Source organism: Vulpes vulpes, chromosome 1 (assembly GCF_048418805.1).
Source record: "Vulpes vulpes isolate BD-2025 chromosome 1, VulVul3, whole genome shotgun sequence".
In the NCBI taxonomy this organism is placed as follows: Eukaryota; Metazoa; Chordata; class Mammalia; order Carnivora; family Canidae; genus Vulpes; species Vulpes vulpes.
In genome coordinates, this window is record NC_132780.1 from 36,469,459 (window position 1) to 36,490,018 (window position 20,560).

At 36.8% G+C, this 20,560-nt stretch overlaps 1 protein-coding gene across 3 annotated transcripts in view; it reads left to right on the forward strand.

Moving 5' to 3' along the window:
- The window catches only part of TMC1 (transmembrane channel like 1), a 141,694-nt gene that overhangs the window by 16,520 nt on the left and 104,614 nt on the right, over positions 1–20,560 (forward strand). For all 3 annotated transcript variants that reach the window (XM_072735987.1, XM_072735919.1, XM_072735864.1), the window contains one exon: positions 13,745–13,792. In XM_072735987.1, coding sequence (XP_072592088.1) covers positions 13,745–13,792 — 48 coding nt within the window. The remainder of the gene's footprint in view (positions 1–13,744; positions 13,793–20,560) is intronic.

A 20,560-nucleotide genomic window follows, 5' to 3' on the forward strand; every position in this document is an offset into this window, starting at 1 on the left:
AGCATAATTCTACGTAGTGGAGGCATAGTCAACTGATGTAACTATTCCCCCAAAACTGGTAATTCCATGCAGAATTAGCTAGAGATGATTGTGTGTGAAACAAAAAGGAATAGGAGGCAGCTAGAGTTCTTGACTCATACTTTTTTTCTCGTGGACTGAAAAAAAAAGAAAAAGGAACTCAACTAAGATACTTCTAAAACATTTAGAATGAATAGATTTCTTATGTATGGATGGAGTATAGATTTACTGAATTTACTGTTTACCTGAAACAAATTCAAAAATAGAAAAAATACATGAAACAACAATTTCAAGACATTATATGTCAGACTAAAAAGGATAATGACCTCCGAGAGATGGAAAATAAATGAGGTGAACTCCTCCCACAAATAAGAGTATAAAACCTTATAATTCATGAGATGCCATATAGAGTACTCAGAAGCTGTTTGCTCAGCAGTAGGAAAAAATTAGGGCTAGATTAAACATTGCTCTGGTCTCACCAGCAACTTAAAACTTACCTGACTCCAGGTAACTTAGATGCATAACAGAACAAAGCTAAAGAATATTTATGGGAATATAAAAATATCTAGCACCCAATAAGGAAAAATTCATCATGTTTATCATGCAGTCAAATATTACCATTAATACAAAGAAGCATGAAAATACCCATAAAGTAAGAAAAACTAAATTAAACATAATCATCCCATAACTGACATGGTTGATATAACTGGTACACAAACAGTTATGAAACTGCATTGTACACATTCAAATGACTAATGAAAAAATTAACTAGAGGCATAGATCAAATTAAAAAGACAATAAATAAATAAATAAATAAATAAATAAATAAAAATAAAAAGACAAAATTCACCTTCCATAGGTGAAAAATACAATGTACAAGATGAAGCATATGCTTTATGGGATTAACATAGAATTAGGCATGGCAGAAGAAAGGATCATTGAGCTTGAAAACATGTCTGACAACAGCACAAAGTCTGGAAAAGAAAAAATGAGAATATTCTGGCATAAGGTTTTTCACTATAAATGAAATGGTATTTATATAATTTGCTACTTATATAACTTTTCTGGCACTATATTAAGAAGTAGTTTAGAATAGTGGTATTTAACTAGTTACAGAAAATAGGCCATAGAAGTCAATAAAATAGAATCACTGTAAAAATCAATTCATCCAAAAGGTGGCTGAAAAAAGGAGAAACAAAAACTAGAGATAAGACAAAAAAAATTAAAAAGCAAGAGTTTAGTCATTGGCACCCGTGAGCCAGGGTCCAACATTTTTTGCAAAGAAAGCTTGTAGATATGCATGTTAAATATTAATGGTCTGAATACTCAAATTAAAAGTTAGAAATTGTCAGATTACATAAAAATTTCAGTATCAAACTATTTCTTGTCTATAACAAATCCACTTTCAGTATAAAGATACAAATAAGTCAAAGGTAAAAGGATGGAAAAAACATACTATATTAAACTAATAAAAAGAAACCTGAAGTGTTCATACTAATGTTGGATAAGTTTTATTTTAGAATAAAGAATATTATCAGGAACAAATAACATTATTTCATAATGGTAGAGGTAATTTTATCAATAGGAAATAACAAATGTAAACATTTAGATACCTAATAGCAGAACTTCAAAATACATAAAGTGAATACTGATAGAGCTGTAAGGAAAATAAATAAATCCACTATTATAGTCAGCAATTTTTCCACAATAATTGATAGAAAAAGCAAAATAAAATCTGTAAGCATATAAAGACCTCCACAATACTATCAACTGTCTGAAACTAATTGACACTTATATAACTCCACCTAAAAGTAGCAGAATACACTCTCATCAAGTTCACATAGAACATTTATGTGTTTATATAAATATGTTCACATATTATGTGAACATTTATGTTCAAGTTATACAAAGTATATTCTCTAACTACAATGGAATTACATTAGAAATCTAAAGTAAAATATATTTGAAAAATCCCAAAATATTTGTAAACTAAATATCACTTCCAAATGAGCCATGGGCCAAATGCAAAACAAATTTGACCAAAGTAGTGCAAGACCTACAAGCTGAAAACTACAAGACATTGCTGAAAGAAATTAAAGAAGACTTAAATAAATGTACTTATTTGTCGAATGAAAGATTCAATATTGTCAAAATATCAATTCTCCTCAAGTTAATTTTTATACTCAACACAATTCTATCATATCCAACCAGGTTTTTAAAAATTTTACATAAGTTGATAAGCTGATCCTGAAACTTATATGGGAATGCAAAGGACCTAGAAGAGGCTAAGCATCTGAAAAGAATGGACAAAGTTTGAAGATACATCCTTACTCTCAAGGCACATTGTAATGGGACAGCAATCAAGAGAGTGTGAAATTGACATAAAGATAGACAATCAAAGAAAGACAATTGCTAGTTCATAATAGTTATGGTTTCTAAAAGGAAGTGGCAAGTGCTTGTTAACTTTCCCCCACTCCCTCTGGACGCCTCATGTAATTGGTTCCCAAAGTGTGATTTGAGGACTGGTAACATTACTTGAAAGCACTTAGAAAAGCCAATTATTGGTACCCCAATCCCCAAACTACTGAGTCAGAATCTTTGTGGATGAAGTGGATCAATGTGTTTGAGAAGCACTGCCTAGATCTCTTTCTGCTGGAAATCCTCCAGAATTTGGGGGACAGACAAAAAGATTTGGAGATAGGAGCATAATTCAGTGTCATGGAATGAAGAGGGAAGCTGATGGCCTTTGACCATGGAATCCATAAAAATAGACTCTTAATGCTGCCAGGCTGAGATGATGGATAAAAAAATAAACTAATCTCATTTTTAGTCATCATGCTATTGATGGTAAATAACTGAGCTTCAAGGAGGGCAGAGAGTTTTACCCAGCACAGACGATAGACACATTTTGTTGTTTGGAACTAAGTAGATGATTGAGAAGAATGCAGAGGCTGTGAGGAGAAATCGAGGGATCTGGAATACTTCCTTAAGACTTTTAATTTTTTTTCTCTTTTTCTCTCTCTCCTTTCTCTCTTACACACAAACACATACACACACATACAAATTCACACATATGCACACGTACACCCACGGTGAGATTTCATGACACAGGAGACAGGAGGTGGAACTAAGAGTCTTGATGAATTCTGAAGAGCCAGTCTTGAGCATCTATTCTGGCTAGGTATGACCTAGGAACTAGTTTCTTGGGAAATATTTGATTACATTTAGGGAAGTTGAGTAGCTTTGGGAACTACCAACAGAATTTGAGTTCTACCCTTCAATCATCTGAAAAAATATACTGCACTGAATTAAGAAACTTGGCTTAGGATATTCTGATCCTGTTCTCTGGAATTAGAATATAGCTTGTCCCAATAACCAAAGTAATTTCATCTTATGGAAAGGAAGGGAAGGGATAATGTAGAATTAGAAATATAAGGGCACCTGAAGTTACTTGCTGTCTCTATCAGCATCAGCTTTCTTTTCTACCTTCTTACTCCTGTTGTGCCCAAGATTGTGAATCCGAGAAACCACCAAGGAGCCGACACCAATGCAAGCGCACGAGAGTTTATTTACAAGCTGGAGCTTGGGTCCAAGTATACCCCACACAGTGGAGCAGGGACTTGGACCCTGAGGTGGATTTCAGCTTAGTTTTTAAGGGCTGGTCTAGGGGACCTCTAGAAGGGGTGGAGCAATTCCTCAAGTTCTGTTTACATTTTGACGTGGGGCCTTCAAGGGCATTGAGCTCTGTTCTTATTCTAATAGGGGCTTCCTGCCCTTGGCTTGGGCTCTGTTTTTATTCTAATACGGGGCTTCCTAGGAGGTTAAGCTGTAAGCTGTTTTCTTCCTGTAACTGAAGTAAGGTAAAGTTCAGCTCTTATTCACAGGGGCCTGGGATGGCTGTACTTGTGCTAACGCTGAACTTGAAGTGGAATAATTTTCCACTTGAAGAAAAATAATTTTCTCGGCCTCCACTCTCCAGATCCAGATCTTAGTTTTTAACCATTGCCCTTTCCTGTGGGATATAATAGTCACAATTACAGTCCCAACCTTTTGGTATTTAATCAAGATAGAATTGATTACCCTTAACTGAAAAAAAAAAAGAAACCCCAAAAAGCAACACTTAAAATCATGATACAGATAAATAAGCAAGGGCAAGGTCACAACTGTTAGGGGACTTGGCAGACTGTCAGCCTCTTACTAAATACACCTCACCCTACATTTTTTTCTGTTGCCCACACAGGTATAATAATTTGTCCTCTGGATACCAGGGTATTCCCAAGAAAGGAATTTGGAAGCTAGATGAGACAGAACATGCAAATCTCTCATTCTAGGGTCTGTTGACTTTTTTCTCTGTATGGAACTAATTTTATAATTCCTGTGGCTCTAAAAGACCGTTTTTCACAATGGCTGCTGATCAGTTTTTATGAGTCAACCTCGACTTGTTGTAACTGCTCCTCACATTGCTAACAAGCAAGAATTGTATGGTTAAGCTGACATTGGCCAACCAGCATGACTTTCCACACTGGTTGGCATCATCAACAGGCATGGCAAGAAGCTAAGGATACCAAGAGACAGAGTTTAGGGTAATATTTTATTCTTTGACTTTATCTTTTGACTAAATGGCCTTTAATACAATCCCAGACCGAATATTGTGGTAATTTTCTTGCTGGCTGAGTCCAAAATTGGTCAGAATAGATGTGTCTTTCTTATCTTTCTTGAATTTTAGGTGAAAAATGTCAAAATTTTGTGTATAGATATGTGTAAAGCATTTGAACTGTCCTTGTAGATGATTTTAACCTTTGCTCTATGCCAGGCACATTATATTATACACATCACATTTATTTATTTATAAAAAGATTTAATTTATTTTAGAGAAGGGGAAAAGACAGAAGGAGAAAGAGAGTTCCAAGCAGACTCCTCTCTGAGGGCAGAGCCCCACATGGGGTTCAGTCCTACTACCCTGAGATCCTGACCTGAGCCAAAATCAAGAATCTGACATTTAACTGACTGAGCCAACAAGGCACCCCCCTATGTCGCATGCATTTGTTATTATGTTTAGTTTTCACAGAGACTCTGTATAGTGATTATTGCCCCTTTCACCAAGCATAGAGAATTTAAATAATTATCCAGTTATGAGATGGCATAAAATTGTTGCAGAGTCAAAACATAAAACATTTACCTGTCTAACTCAAAAGCTTGAGAGTTTTCTACTAAGCCAATTGCTGACTTGAAAGCTCTGAGTTGTCTTCTTTGGTTCTATGGTACAAATGTAATAGTTTTAGAGATTCAGGTGAACAAAAGTCCTTTCTTGTTTATACTTTGTAGTTGTTGGTTAGTCGTGGAAGTAAACTTTCTTCTTCATGGTCATGGTCTTGAAGGAACTGGGGTTAATCCGAAGGAAATCAGGTGGTGAAACATACATTTATTTATCCTGATTCCAGAAGTATTTGAAGAATAACAAAAAGCAAATATCCTAAAATTCCCTAATAAACATGATTGTCCACTCCATCTTATGAACTCTAACCATATCTTCTGCTTGTATCTCTTTAGTAGAACCTGTCAATTTATATCTTGTGTTATTGTTTCCAGTATTTGTCTGGTTCCATTATGGTAATCTTGAAAAGAAAGACTGTCTGCATCAGGGTTCTCCAGAGAAACAGACCAGTAGGTTATCTCTCTCTCTCTCTCTCATTTATCATCTACTGAGAGATTTATTAAAAGGAATTTAATTGATGTATTGTGTTATTTTATATATTTTGTTTATTCTTTTAAAAAGTATTTTCTTATTTATTTATTATAAAAACATATATAACATACATGCATATAATGTATAATGATTCAGCTGCATTTAGGATGTGAATTAACACACATTCCACATTCTATGTGAACTATTTTGATAAAATTATAGACCACATACAAATTACTTACAGTTTGAATCTTATCATGTATCATAAACTGAGTCTGTAGGGAAAATGATCAGAATGGGTAGATGGGTGGTCACAATTTTTATAAACTCATGAGGACACCTGCGCATAGAATTCAGAACTGCTGTTCCTTAACTGATGATGATATTAACGAAGATCCCTAGTTGGGTAGTAAATCCTACAGAATACAATTTTTCCTAAACAGCTAAAGAGCAGAAAAAAGAATGATTCATTCTAGTTAATGTTTGCTTTTTCTTTTATTTCCCTCTCCTGTTTACTTTTCCTTAGAAACAAAAATGAATGAAATCATTTCATCCTTCCTGGTGCTGTTACTATTTTGTCAGGAAGGTAGTTCTTCCAATTTGAGGAAACTACCAATTCCTTCCTAAACCACTCTCCTCATTTTCTTTTTCTCTGTACCTGTCTTCTGCTGCGGCTTTTGACTTACAATTCAGCCACCATCCCTCCCCGTATGCTGCCCCACACTGCCTTTGTTCTTTAGAAGACACTCATTAACATTTGCTAATGTATGCTAATGAAAAGTAATTAGCATCTTCTGTGCAGCCTGGGAAGGAAGGATGAAGACCACACCGAGTTCAGCCAGCCTTGCTTCCTGCTTCTTTAGGCTCCAGAAACAATCGTCTGCTTTCAGCGATTACACAATTCTTTAGTGCTTTTTGTTTGTTTGTTTCATGTTGTTTGTTTATCCATGAATCTTGACAAGCATTCTTCTTCTTGACTTGGAATATTGCATAAATCCTTGGGGTGGGGGGTGGGGAAAGATTCCTTTTTGTTCTAAGCAATCCAAGGATGTAAGTAGAGCTGCCAAGGGTTTACAACACATTATTTTCATCTGGTTGTTATTTTGGTATCCTATTACTATAAAAGATTATAGCCACAAAAACTCACACAAGAGAATGTATTTTCGTTTCAGCACACTTATTTACAGTGGTTGCTCTTTATGGTGGTAATTGAAATGTGAGAACACACACTCTGAATATATATGTTATGACAGCATGGTTAAATAAGAAATGTCCCCTCCCCCAGAATATTCTAAATGCAAAGAAAAAGCAAGACTCGCTATTTAATTTTTTGTAACCATGGAGAGCTCTAAATGCCGTGGTAAACAGCTATTTATTGAATATGAATTGTTAAAAAAATAAACCAACCCCTCACACCAGATAGAATAAGAGCTGTTTTTGTTTTTCCGTAGATCAGTGGTGTCATAAAATATCTAATTACAGTTTCTCACAAATACTCCAGTATATAATTCACTATTTGAAGAACTGTGCTTTAGCATTTCATATTTGCTCTTCCAGCTCAAGGGTGGTAGAATTTGGAAACATTCCAGCTACCCACTCCACTCAGCTTGTGTTTAATTTTAATTTAACGTACAATAAAAACAGAAGGAAAAAGTGCAAAAAAAATTGGTGTGCATCCCCTTCCCCTCCTTCTTATGGATATAAAAAAAGATTATTACCATTGTAAATGGATAGAAGGGGGATTTTTATTTTGAGTGAATCTCCTTTTTTTTTTTCCACCTCTCTGTTCTCAGGGTTGGCCATTCTCGCTCCAGGACCTCATAATAAAATGTGTTTCTCTACAGAATTCATCCTGTTCTAGTTGGCAACTACAATATTTTATATTGCGGGTTTTTTTAAAGATTTTTATTTATTTATTCATGAAAGACACAGAGAGGGAGAGAGAGGCAGAGACACAGGCAAAGGGAGAAGCAGGCTCCATGTAGGGAGCCAATGTGGGACTTGATCCCAGGACCCCAGGATCACGCCTGGGCCAAAGGCAGGTGCTAAACAGCTGAGCCACCCAGGGATCTCTAAATTGCATTTTTTAATAAAGCAAACATCAGTAGCTATTTATTCCCTACTTCTTAAGGGCTTCATAGTCTCAAAAAGTAAATGTAATTTATTTCCTTTCTTAGAAGGAAAAATACTGGAGGATGACAGTAACTGTAGCAGTTGAATTTCTTGCCCATTCCCTTCTCTAAGGTGGCTGAGTCTCACCAAAAGTCACAATTATTATTATTTTTGTAATTTTACAAAACACAATTTAGAATAACTATTTATTTTTTATTTTTTTATTATTTTTTTTAAAGATTTATTACTATTTTTTTTATTTATTTATGATAGTCAGAGAGAGAGAGAGGCAGAGACACAGGCAGAGGGAGAAGCAGGCTCCATGCACCGGAAGCCCGATGTGGGATTCGATCCCGGGTCTCCAGGATCGCGCCCCGGGCCAAAGGCAGGCGCCAAACCGCTGCGCCACCCAGGGATCCCTCCTTGATGATATTCAAATGTAATGATTTCATTTTGTTTTTTCCCACTCCAAGGACTTTGTAAATGTCTTATAGTTTATAGGTTTATTAAGGTATTTGAATGATATAAGAAATAAGTAAGTCTTCTCTTTACTCTATGGCTTCCAAATATTGTGCTTAGCACCATCACTTGAAGGATTTGGAATAGTTATAAACAAACGTCCAGAGCATCTTCTTGTCCTTCCCTAAAAGTAAAAAAATACAGGGAGCTGCTGATTTAAACTGAATCTGATTTTATGTCTTGGGTAAGTCCCATTCTTGAGGAAGAAGAATCACATTCCAACATTTTTGTTCAATTTTGCAGATGGTGCCTTCTATTCCTTACTTTGCACTCAATAGCTGAATGGGAGCAGGATACTGGGGTGTTCTCTGTAGTGTAGAGGAAACCTCAATGTGGTTTGGTGACGATCTAGCACCCAAGTGTCTCACTGGTGGGAAATTCTTCCTTATGCCTAACTTTACTCATTCCTTTCAAAATTGGGGCTGGTTTACCTTCTGTTTGGTTTTTACAAAAGCAAAATATCTAAATGTTGTTCTTGGCTTTAACTTATACACAGCTTATATTTATTTACATACATACATATAATTATCTCTATATCATAATTGTACCACCATCATCATCATTGTTACTATAACAAAAAAATTAGCAATTTGAGCAGCTACTGAGTGGCCATTAGACCTAGAAATTTCAGAGCATAAAATTTACAGTGTCCATCATAAGGAAGCTATATTTAAAGAGATCTTTAAAAATCATAGCTTACTTTTCATAGTTTCACTGGTCAGTTTTCTCTCTTCTTTCTCTCTTGAAAAAGAGATTTCTTGTTTTTGGTAAGGGGATCAAAACTCTTCTTCCTTACAGAACAAGGCAAGCTTTACTTTGGAATATACTCTCTTAAGAAAAGAGATACCTTTATTTTGTTCATATTTTCTAGGTCTTTTACTTTCACATTCTTGTTAGAAAAGAGTATTAGTTGAAGAAATAACTAAAGACAGTCTAGATTTTGTTAACTTGAGGTGTTTCTAAAAGAGGAAATATCATTTAGTATATGAATTTAGAACTGATAACATTTTATATTTATAATATTTATTTACATGAAAATAAAAATACAAATATGTTTATTTATAGACAGAGTAAAGACAAAATGCAGTGTTTTACTTTTCATTTATACTTTTTTTCCCTCTTATTTACTGTAATCTCACCTCATTTTTGCCCTTTTACCTCCCTTTCTTTGCTGTATTCTTCTCTTCATCTCTGTACTCTTCCCCATTTTTCTTTTTCTGTCTTGTTCCTTCACCACCCTTTAGTACCATACCTTTGAACTACTATACGGTGGACACTATATATAAGCAAGGGGTATATTAGTAAGTTGCCCCATCTTTTAACAAAGTCTCAGTCAGAGAAACATAACCCAGTAACAAAACCAAAAGCCACATAAATGCAATAAAAGAATTCAGAATCTAATATGTGTTGTATGTGTAACTATCTTTTTATAACCTACATCATCAATTTATCATTCTCTTTTGCCATCAGCATGTAAGATGGCTAGCATAACTAGTGGTCCTATTCCTCACTGACCATTCTCTTGTAAAGCCATTGAAATTCAGGCTTTTCCTTATAACACTTTGCTAAATCTATGCTTGCCAAAGTCATCATTGACTTCTATACTGCAAAATCCAATGGTCAATTTTCAGTCCTCGTTATACCTGAGTTATAAGCCTACGACACATTCCTTGTTTTCCTCCTACTCCATTGATTGTTCATTTTCAGTGTCTTTGATTGGTTTTTCTTCTTCTCCCTGTCCTCTCAATTTTGGAGTTTTCTGTGTTGTTCATTTTTTCTGTCCTGTTTTTATTCATTTACCTGGTGGTCTCACTTGGTTCTACGGCTTTAAATAGCATCAATATGCTAATAATTCCCAAATGTATATTTCCAGGCCAGACTTTTCTTCCAAACTCCAGACTCCAATATCCAATTGCCTACTCAAGTTAACCATGGGTGTCTAATAGGCAACTCAACTCCAACATTTCATATTAAACTCCCTATCTTCAGCTCCTCCCACCTATTCTTCCTATAGACTTTTCATCTCTTTTTATTTTGACTCTATCTATCTAGGTGCCTGCCAAGGATGAAAACCTTCTGAATGTCTTGATTCTTCTCTTCCTCTCACATTCCACATCACACCCCATACTGATGGCATGGGTCCTTCAGCTAGGATTCAGAAATGACCTTGTTACAGCAAAGATGAATATCACTTCCAGTGCAGTTTAGCCTGAGGAGACATGTACGTCATGTATATGGGAAGGACCCATGTTAACATTTCCTCGCACATAAAACACACACACACACACACACACACACACACACACATACACACACACACAAACCCTAAAATGAAACACACACAAAAAGCCTCATGAATGTAACTAATGCATTGCTGTTACAACCCAGGTAAACTGGCTAAGATACTCCTATCTAATCTTGATCTCACTTATGAAGTCATTCTTTTGCATAAAATAGTACGACTATTTTATATAGTCTTATATAGTTAAACACTCCTTATGTTTTCTTTTAGAACCTACAAACTCCCTGCCCAGAGCATTTTGCTCTGTACTCCCTTGTGAGTGTACCATAAATGCTAATTGGATAAACGAGCTCTCAGTTTCCAGAGTAATCACCTAGTGCTCCAAACATCTCTTTAAGAGCTAAACGTGGGTTAACCCAGAGGAACAGGCAACACTACTTACTTTCAGTGGTATAGATTAAAAAAGAAAGCCTGGAACAACATCCCCTTCTCCAAACGATTCCAATGCCTCTAAAATGTGACATTTTGCTGTTGTTTCCTTTTACTGTTTTTAATTACTGGGTCTATTTGCATGAAATGAGGATCTGGGTTGCCTAGGCGTTCATCTGCTCTGACTGCATTTTCCTCTCTTAAATAGCGTACTTCAGTGAAGCTTTGCTTGTGCCTCCAACATTTTGACAGGACCTCCCCCTCCTCTCCTTTCACCATCCTCCCATAGCTCCCCAGGAGAGAGGTTATTTTTAAAGTACATAATCAATAGGCTTTGGGAAGCAGCCAAAGCATGCGGGGGTCATACGATCCGGGATAAGCTACTAGGGATTGCTGAGAAAAGGAATGGCAACACGCCATGCCAAAAATTGTATGAGGAGGGAGAGACAGTCTGTAGCTCCCATTTTAGTGCTCTGAGATATTCTTTTGCACAAGGTTTGGTGTTGGAGGGGCTTCTTAGCTTAGTTCTTTAGTCTCACTTTGAGTTGCAGGAGATCCAGACCACCACTGATAGTTGCTTTTCCAGCCAAATAATGTTCCATTAAAACCAGAGTCGGTCTGAGGCTCTTGCAGGCATCTTACATCTGGTCACAGTGCTGTTGTTTCGTTCTTGATACTGATGATGCCTTTGCTGAGGGTTTGAGTCAAGAACAACCCAATGATTATCACAATAACTATGAAAACAACTATTTCATCGCCCCTTGACTCCACTGCCAAGAGGATGTCATTGAATAAAGAAGGCACCTAATGAGAATGTGCAGATGATCACGCACAGATGAATATCACTCTTGGAGAGTCAGCTCAAGAGGAGGCTAGGGGCTATTTCTGCAGTACTCTCCATTACATCACTTAGAAACCATAGCTCTTTTTTTTAGTTCTTTACTTGCCACCACAGAGATATCTCCTCTGATGGATTTTTAGGTTTTATTTAATAGCCATTTGTTATTACCCTTCCTGTACTCTAGGAGATGATCCATTATTGCAGCCCTGCTTTTTCTCCTCCACTGGCTATCAGAAGAAATGGATGTGTTGCTCATCTCCTTGGCTTGGGACATTTCATTCTGCTGTTTTTATTTAATATATAATCCTTCCTAAAGATTTGATTATATTTTTGTTCCTTTTTCTCTGTTTCATTTAGTCACATCCAGTGAGTTGTTATTATAAATCAGCATAATATTTTGTGTGGATTTTGCTTTGGCTATGATGTTGCAGAATAGGCTGTGTGTCAGTCTTTGCTGTTTGTCCCTAGCTGTTCTTATATTATACACACAGAACGGACTCTGTTCCAAGGCTGCCTTCCTACGAAGTGTCTTCCTTCTTTGACTGAAGAAGCTTGGTGGTGATGATTAATTACAAATAAAAGACCAAGACCGATTGTTAAATGTAAAACATCTTCTTAGAAGTGTCTGCCTCACTGCTGTGGACTCTCAGTAGTGACATAAAGATCTTTGTCCTGTGCAGATCCAGTTACAGCCAGTAACAGAAGGCACATGTCCACTCTGAACAAAAGAACACTTATTTTCACATTCTGTGGCTGACGTTGAGTGATGACATTTTTGCATATCCTAAAAATTTTTATGCAGATGCTGTTTAAAGGCAGAATGTGCTTTTACAATAATCTCCTTTGTGAATGGAATTTAAACTCTTGGCATGTGTTCCGTTTTCAATGTGCTTGTCAAGTTCTGAAAAATAACCTTTGACAGTATGCAAGCAGAAACAAAACGGAGGTTGTTTCCTCTGTTTGCGGCAATGTTGTTTTGTCATCTTTACTCTCTCAGACTCAGTCTCATCTGACTTAAAAATATGATACACTTGTGATTTTATAAGCTAGTTATGGGACTACGGTTTTAAAGAAATAGTCGATTCTCATTTTTACCTGAGCAAGTTGAAGAGCTTTGTCTCTGGCTGAGACCTGTAATGAATGGACAGTAGATGACAAGTGTAAAAGTTAGTATATTTTCACATATTATTGGACAACTACAATTTTTTTAAACCGTTTGATGCCTTTGTAAAAATAGACCAAAACTAAAAAGGAGATGCTGTCTTAAGTATGGAGTGAGGAATACACAGAAGAAATGTTCTTTTTTGGGGGGAAGAACTACAAAATCACGTGTTTCCCTATGGTCAAAGTAAATCATATATTGGAAAATTTAGGTTATCTCAGTAGACAACCCCAGGAATCCTTGAAATAGGAAATATCAGCCTTTCAACATTTTTTTGAAAGGCTCTTTGACACTGGTAACTGGTTAGAATGAAATGTTCTCTATTTTAATAAATTAACTTGGTTCTAATAACCACATTGTTTGTGCATGTGGATATAGCTTTACTAGCAACTCAATTTATCAAGGAATGCAATGACCCCGCAAACCCCAAGTCTACTCATTGCAACATAGAATTTATTTTGGTAGCAGTTATATTCAATTGAACCGACAGGCTTATAATTGATTTGTTTTGCAAGCCTTTGAAGGCAATGAAGCAGAGAAGTCTTTGCATAACACTGTCTAGGATGCTGTGACTTTATTTCTTTAATAAACAATGCTCTTTTTGACAAGCTCATTGAAAAATATTTGTATTAACTGCACAGAAAACTTTATGATGAAAATAATAACAGGAAAAACCTGTTGCTAGTTGCTATGCCATCATTTAAAGAACTATTGTATTTTTCTTTTCTTCAACAGTACAAATTCAAGTGGAGGAAGAAGAGGATGACACAGAAGAAAGTTCAAGTAAGCGGGGATGGACACGGAATGTGTTTCCAGTGAAATGGCAGTGAATTCAGGGGACTTGACCTTTTACCTTGTGGGATTATGCTCCCACATGTAAGCACATGCTACCCCAGATGCGGGTGACTTTTGATGGTCTCACCAAAGAGATCAAGTCCAGCAAATTGGATCTCCACTCTAGATTCTATTCAATGTAGAATTCTACATTCTATCAAATGTAGAAGTTACTCATGATCAAGTAGATGGTAGCCCACAAAAATTTGCTTTTTAAAGTTTCTCTGCTATTTTCCCTGTTAAAGCCTTTGTCCTGGAAGCTCTTCTCTAGGGTTGAATCTACTACAATAGAACAGATTGGCCATTTTGACTGAATTGATCAGGTGGTTCAATTAAAATGAATAATTACATTCTTTTGCACTGAATGCATGGGTATTTTGTTGGAATTGCTCTGTTGTTTTTACTTTGTGAAGGTTTAGCTTAAGAGCTTGAATTGTGATCCCTTGCATGCAGAGCACTCATGGACTGGAGCATGGGAAAGATCATTCATGAGATGAGCAAAAGCTCTAAATTTACTAAAATGGAAAGAAAGAGCAGTATCTCAAGAAGAGTTCAATTCGAGGATCCATTAACATTATCAGTGTAATAACTTGAGTACAATATGGCAGCCAGGGAATGTTCACAATGCCAGTTGTTTTCAGGCTTTCAGGGCATTTTACATGCAAACAGCTCAGAGTCTCACATAGACAGACTCTGCATGTCATGGCTTGAGTACTGTAGGGGAGGAAAAATAATTTTCCCTCTAGCCCTTCTGAGTAGTTAGCTGAGACCTCTGTAATATAAGATAGTTTAATAAGAGAAAAAACAAACAGAAGCTTATTAATGTGTATTCCTCATGTATACATGAGAGATACTCAGGAAAAAGTAACTCTCTGAGGTGGCTTAGAATTTAGACTTAAATACTATCTTAATAAGGAAAAAAGAGGGTGTGTATGTAGGCTTTTAGGAGAGAATAAATAATTTTTTTAGGAAAAGTGAGTAGGCCCTTCAAAGAATAAATGGGACATTTGATTATGACAAAGTTTGTCTGGGTATGGTATTGACTTCCAGTGTCTTCCTTTGTGATGAGTCAATATTCCCTAAGGGTGAATTCTTGGTAAGGGGATTTAGGACAATTCAGTACCTTTTGGAGGATCTGTATTTGGGCAGATGTAGGGAGTTCAGGAAAAACTTTGCATTCACAGTTTTTTGTGCCTATAGCTCAGTAAAATCAATATACCAAAGTAGCACAGTTTAGGGCGGGCATGTCCTGAGCTCCTGCAGTCCCACTTTGAAGTGGCATATTCTGCTACCCTTCCATATTGAATGAAGACAATTTTAAATGGTAACATTGTATGTAAATCTGCAGTTAGTAGACAACTGTAAAATATTGGTTATTTGTTTTAAAATTTGGATTTTTGAAAATTAGTTAAGGCAGTAAAAACAGCCTTTTTATTCCCAATTGGTAAAAATGAAAGTTTAATAGTTTAGTCTTAATACAAAATATATAAAATGCAGAGTACTTTGTCACCTGGGTGGCTCAGTTGGTTAAGTGTTTGCCTTCAGCTCAGGTCATGATCTTGGGGTCCTGGGATTGAGCCCTACATTGGGCTTCCTGCTTCTCCCTCTCCCTATGCTGTTTCCCCTGTTTGTGCTATCTGTCAAATAAATAAATAAAATCTTAATAAATAAATAAATAAGATGAAGAGTACTAAGTGGCTGCTTGAGTTCTTGAGTTATTTGTGGGAAAATTGTTTTTCAATCCTTATCAAGGTCTTGTCCTTTCTATAAATGGTGACTAACGTGACTAATAAAGACTGGGCAAATTTTCAGAATGTCAGAATGGGATTCTCATTACATACAACATTTGCCACATATTTAACAAATGGAAAATTATTCTTGGTTTTTATGACAATGTATGGTTCTCAAAGCCTAATTTGAAAGTTATCCTTCAGTTTTTCTCTGCTAGTCAAACTTTAGTACTATAGGTAATACTTAGATCTCAGATTTGAAATATCAATAAAAATGTTTCAGTAGGTGATTTTAAAAGATAATTAGGGGTACCTGGGTGGCTCAGTTGATTAAACCTCTGACTCTTGATTTTGGCTTAGGTCAGAATCTCAGGGTTGTGAGATTGAGCCCAGGTGGGGCTCTGCACTGGCCATGGAATCTGCTTAAGATTCTCTCTCTACCTCTGCCCCTCCTCTTGCTAAAAATAAAACTGAGGGACACCTGGGTGGATCAGCAGTTGAGCACCTGCCCCTGGCTCAGGGCATGGTCCGTGGTCTCAGGATCAGTCCTACATCAGGCTCCCTGTCTGGAGCCCGCTTTTCACTCTGCCTATATCTCTGCCTTTCTCTCTCTGTGTCTTTCATGAATAAATAAATAAAATCTTTATTTTTTAAATTTTTTTATTGGAGTTCAATTTGCCAACATTTAGCATAACACGCAGTGCTCCTCCTGCAAAGTGCCCCCATCAGTGCCCATCACCCAGTCATCCCAAGCCCCCGTTCACCTCCCTTTCCACTACCCCTTGTTCATTTCCCAGAGTTAGGTGTCTCTCATGTTTTGTCACCCTCACTGATATTTTCACTCATTTTCTCTCCTTTCCCTTTATTCCCTGTCACTAATTTTTATATTCCCCAAATGAATGAGACCATATGTTTGTCCCTTTCCGACTGACTTATTTCACTCAGCATAATACCCTCCAGTTCCATCCACGTCAAAGCAAATGGTGGGTATTTGTCATTTCTAATGGATGAGTAATATTCCATTGTATACATAGACCACGGCTTCTTTATCCATTCATCTTTCGATGGACACTGAGGCTCCTTCCACAGTTTGGCTATTGTGGACATTGCTGCTATAAACATCGGGGTGCAGGTATCCAGCGTTTCACGGCATCTGTATCTTTGGGGTAAATCCCCAGCAGTGCAATTGCTGGGTCCTAGGGCAGGTCTATTTTTAACTCTTTGAGGAACCTCCACACAGTTTTCCAGAGTGGCTGCACCATTTCACATTCCCACCAACAGTGCAAGAGGGTTCTCCTTTCTCCATACCATCTCCAAGACTTGCTGTTTCCTGTCATGCTAATTTTCACCATTCTTACTGGTGTGTGGTGGTATTTCACTGTGGTTTTGATTTGTATTTTCCTGATGGCCAGTGATGCGGAGCATTTTCTCATGTGCATGTTGGCCATGTCTATGTCTTCCTCTGTGAAATTTCTGTTCATGTCTTTTGCCCATTTCATGATTGGATTGTTTGTTTCTTTGCTGTTGAGTTTAATTAAGTTCTTTATAGATCTTGGATACTAGCCCTTTACCTGATATGTCATTTGCAAATATCTTCTCCCATTCTGTAGTTTGTCTTTAGTTTTGTTGACTGTTTCTTTTGCTGTGCAGAAGCTTTTTATCTTGCTTAAGTCCCAATAATTCATTTTTGCTTTTGTTTCTCTTGCCTTCATGGATGTATCTTGCAAGAAGTTGCTGTGGCCAAGTTCAAAAAGGGTGTTGCCTATGTTCTCCTCTAGGATTTTGATGGAATCTTGTCTCACATTTAGATCTTTCATCCATTTTGAGTTTATCTTTGTGTATGGTATAAGAGAATGGTCTAGTTTCATTCTTCTGTATATGGATGTCCAATTTTCCCAGCACCATTTATTGAAGGGACTGCCTTTTTCCCAGTGGATAGTCTTTCCTACTTTGTAGAATATTAGTTGACCATAAAGTTGAGGGTCCACTTCTGGATTCTCTATTCTGTTCCATTGATCTATGTGTCTATTTTTGTGCCAGTACCACACTGTCTTGACGATTACAGCTTTGTAGTACAACCTGAAATCTGGCATTGTGATGCCCCCAGATATGGTTTTCTTTTGTAATATTCCCCTGGCTATTCGGGGTCTTTTCTGATTCCACACAAATCTTAAGATGATTTGTTTCAACACTCTGAAGAAAGTCCATGGTATTTTGATAGGGATTGCATTGAATGTGTACATTGCCCTGGATAGCATTGACATTTTCCAATATTAATTCTTCCAATCCATGAGCATGGAACATTTTTCCATCTCTTTGTGTCTTCCTCAATTTCTTTCAGAAGCGTTCTGTAGTTTTTAGGGTATAGATCCTTTACCTCTTTGGTTAGATTTATTCCAAGAATCTTATGCTTTTGGGTGCAATTGTAAATGGGATTGACTCCTTAATTTCTCTTTCTTCAGTCTCATTGTTAGTGTATAGAAATGACACTGATTTCTGGGCATTGATTTTGTATCCTGCCACACTGCAAAATTGCTGTATGAGTTCTAGCAATCTTGGGGTGAAGTCTTTTGGGTTTTTTATGTACAGTATCATGTCATCTGCGAAGAGGGAGAGTTTGGATTCTTCTTTGCCAATTCGAATGCCTTTTATTTCTTTTTGTTGCCTGATTGCTGAGGCTAGGACTTCTAGTACTATGTTGAATAGCAGTGGTGAGAGTGGACATCCCTATCTTGTTCCTGATCTTAGGGGAAAGGCTCCCAGTGTTTCCCCATTGAGAATGATATTTGCTGTGGGGTTTTTGTAGATGGCTTTTAAGATGCTGAGGAATGTTCCCTCTATCCCTACACTCTGAAGAGTTTTGATCAGGAATGGATGCTATATTTTTGTCAAATGCTTTCTCTGCATCTATTGAGAGGATCATATGGTTCTTGTTTTTTTTTTTTTTTTCCTGTTGATATGATCAATCACATTGATTGCTTTACAATTGTTGAACCAGCCTTGCATCCTGGGGATAAATCCCACTTGGTCATGGTGAGTAATCTTCTTAATGTGTTGTTGGATCCTATTGGCTAGTATCTTGTTGAGAATTTTTGCATCTGTGTTCATCAGGGATATTGGTCTATAATTTTCCTTTTTGGTGGAGTCTTTGATTTTTGAATTAAGGTGATGCTGGCCTCATAGAATGAGTTTGGAAGTACTCCATCTCTTTCTATCTTTCCAAACAGCTTTAGTAGAATAGGTATGGTTTCTTCTTTAAACGTTTGAAGAATTCCCCTGGGAAGTTATCTGGCCCTGGACTTTTGTGTCTTGGGAGGTTTCTGATGCTTGCTTCAGTTACCTTCCTGATGTTTGGCTTGTTCAGGTTTTCTGTTTCTTCCTGTTCCAGTTTCGGTAGTTTGTGGTTTTCCAGAAATGCATCCATTTCTTCTAGATTGCCTAATTTATTGGCGTATAGCTGCTCATAATATGTTTTTAAAATCGTTTATATTTCCTTGGTATTGGTGTTGATCTCTCCTTTCTCATTCATGATTTTATTAATTTGAGTCTTTTCTCTCTTCTTTTTAATAAGGCTGGCTGATGGTTTATCTATCTTATTAGTTCTTTCAAAGAGCCAACTCCTGGTTTTGTTGATCTGTTCCACAGTTCTTCTGGTCTCTATTTCATTGAGTTCTGCTCGAATCTTTATTAACTGTCTTCTTCTGCTGGGTGAAGGTTTCATTTGCGGTTCCTTCTCCAGCTCCGTTAGGTGCAAGGTTGGCTTTTGTATTTGAGTTCTTTCCGGTTTTTGGATTGATGCTTGTATTGCAATGTATTTCCCCCTCAGGACTGCTTTTGATGTATCCCAAAGATTTTGTACGGTTGTATCCTCATTCTCATTAGTTTCCATGAATCTTTTTAATTCTTCTCTAATTTCCTGGTTGACCTTTTCATCTTTTAGCAGGATGGTCTTTAATCTCCACGTGTTTGAAATCCTTCCAAACTTCTTCTTGTGGTTTAGTTCTAGTTTCAAAGCAGTATGGTCTGAAAATATGCAGGGGGCAATCTGAATCTTTTGGTATTGGTTAAGACCTGATTTGTGACCCACTATGTGGTCTATTCTGGAGAAAGTTCCATGTGCACTTGAGAGGAATGTGTATTCAGTTGCATTTGGATGTAAAGTTCTGTAAATATCTGTGAAATCCATCTGGTTCAGTGTATCATTTAATGCTCTTGTTTCTTTGGAGATGTTGTGTTTAGAATATCTATCAATTATAGAAAGCGCCATATTCAAGTCTCCAAGTATAAGTGTATTATTATCGAAGTATGTCTTAACTTTGGTTATTAATTGATTGATATACTTGACAGCTCCTGCATTTGGGGCATAAATATTCATGATTGTTAGATCCTCTTGTTGGATAGATCCTTTAAGTATGATATAGGATCCCTCTTCTTCTCTTACTACAGTCTTTGGGATAAACTAATTTATCTGATATGAGGATGGCTACCCTTGCTTTCTTTTGAGGACCATTTGAATGGTAGATGGTTCTCCAACCTTTTATTTTCAGGCTGTAGGTGTCCTTAGATCTAAAATGAGTCTCTTGTAGACAGAAAATAGGTGGTACTTATTTTTTTATCCAGTCTGAAACCCTGCACCTTTTGATGGGATCATTAAGCTCATTCACATTCAGAGCTACTATTAAAAGATATGAATTTAGTGTCATCAGAATAACCTATTCAGTCCCTATTTTTGTAGATTGTTTCCTTGGACTTCCTCTTTATTTTAGAGTCCCCCTTAATATTTCTTGCAGAGCTGGTTTGGTGGTCACATATTCCTTCCATTTCTGCCTATCTTGGAAGGTCTTCATCTCTCCTTCTATTCTGAATGGGAGCCTTGCTGGATAGAGTATTCTTGGCTGCATGTTCTTCTCATTTAGGACCCTGAATATATCCTGCCAGCCCTTTCTGGCCTGCCAGGTCTCTGTGGAGAGGTCTGCTGTTAACCTAA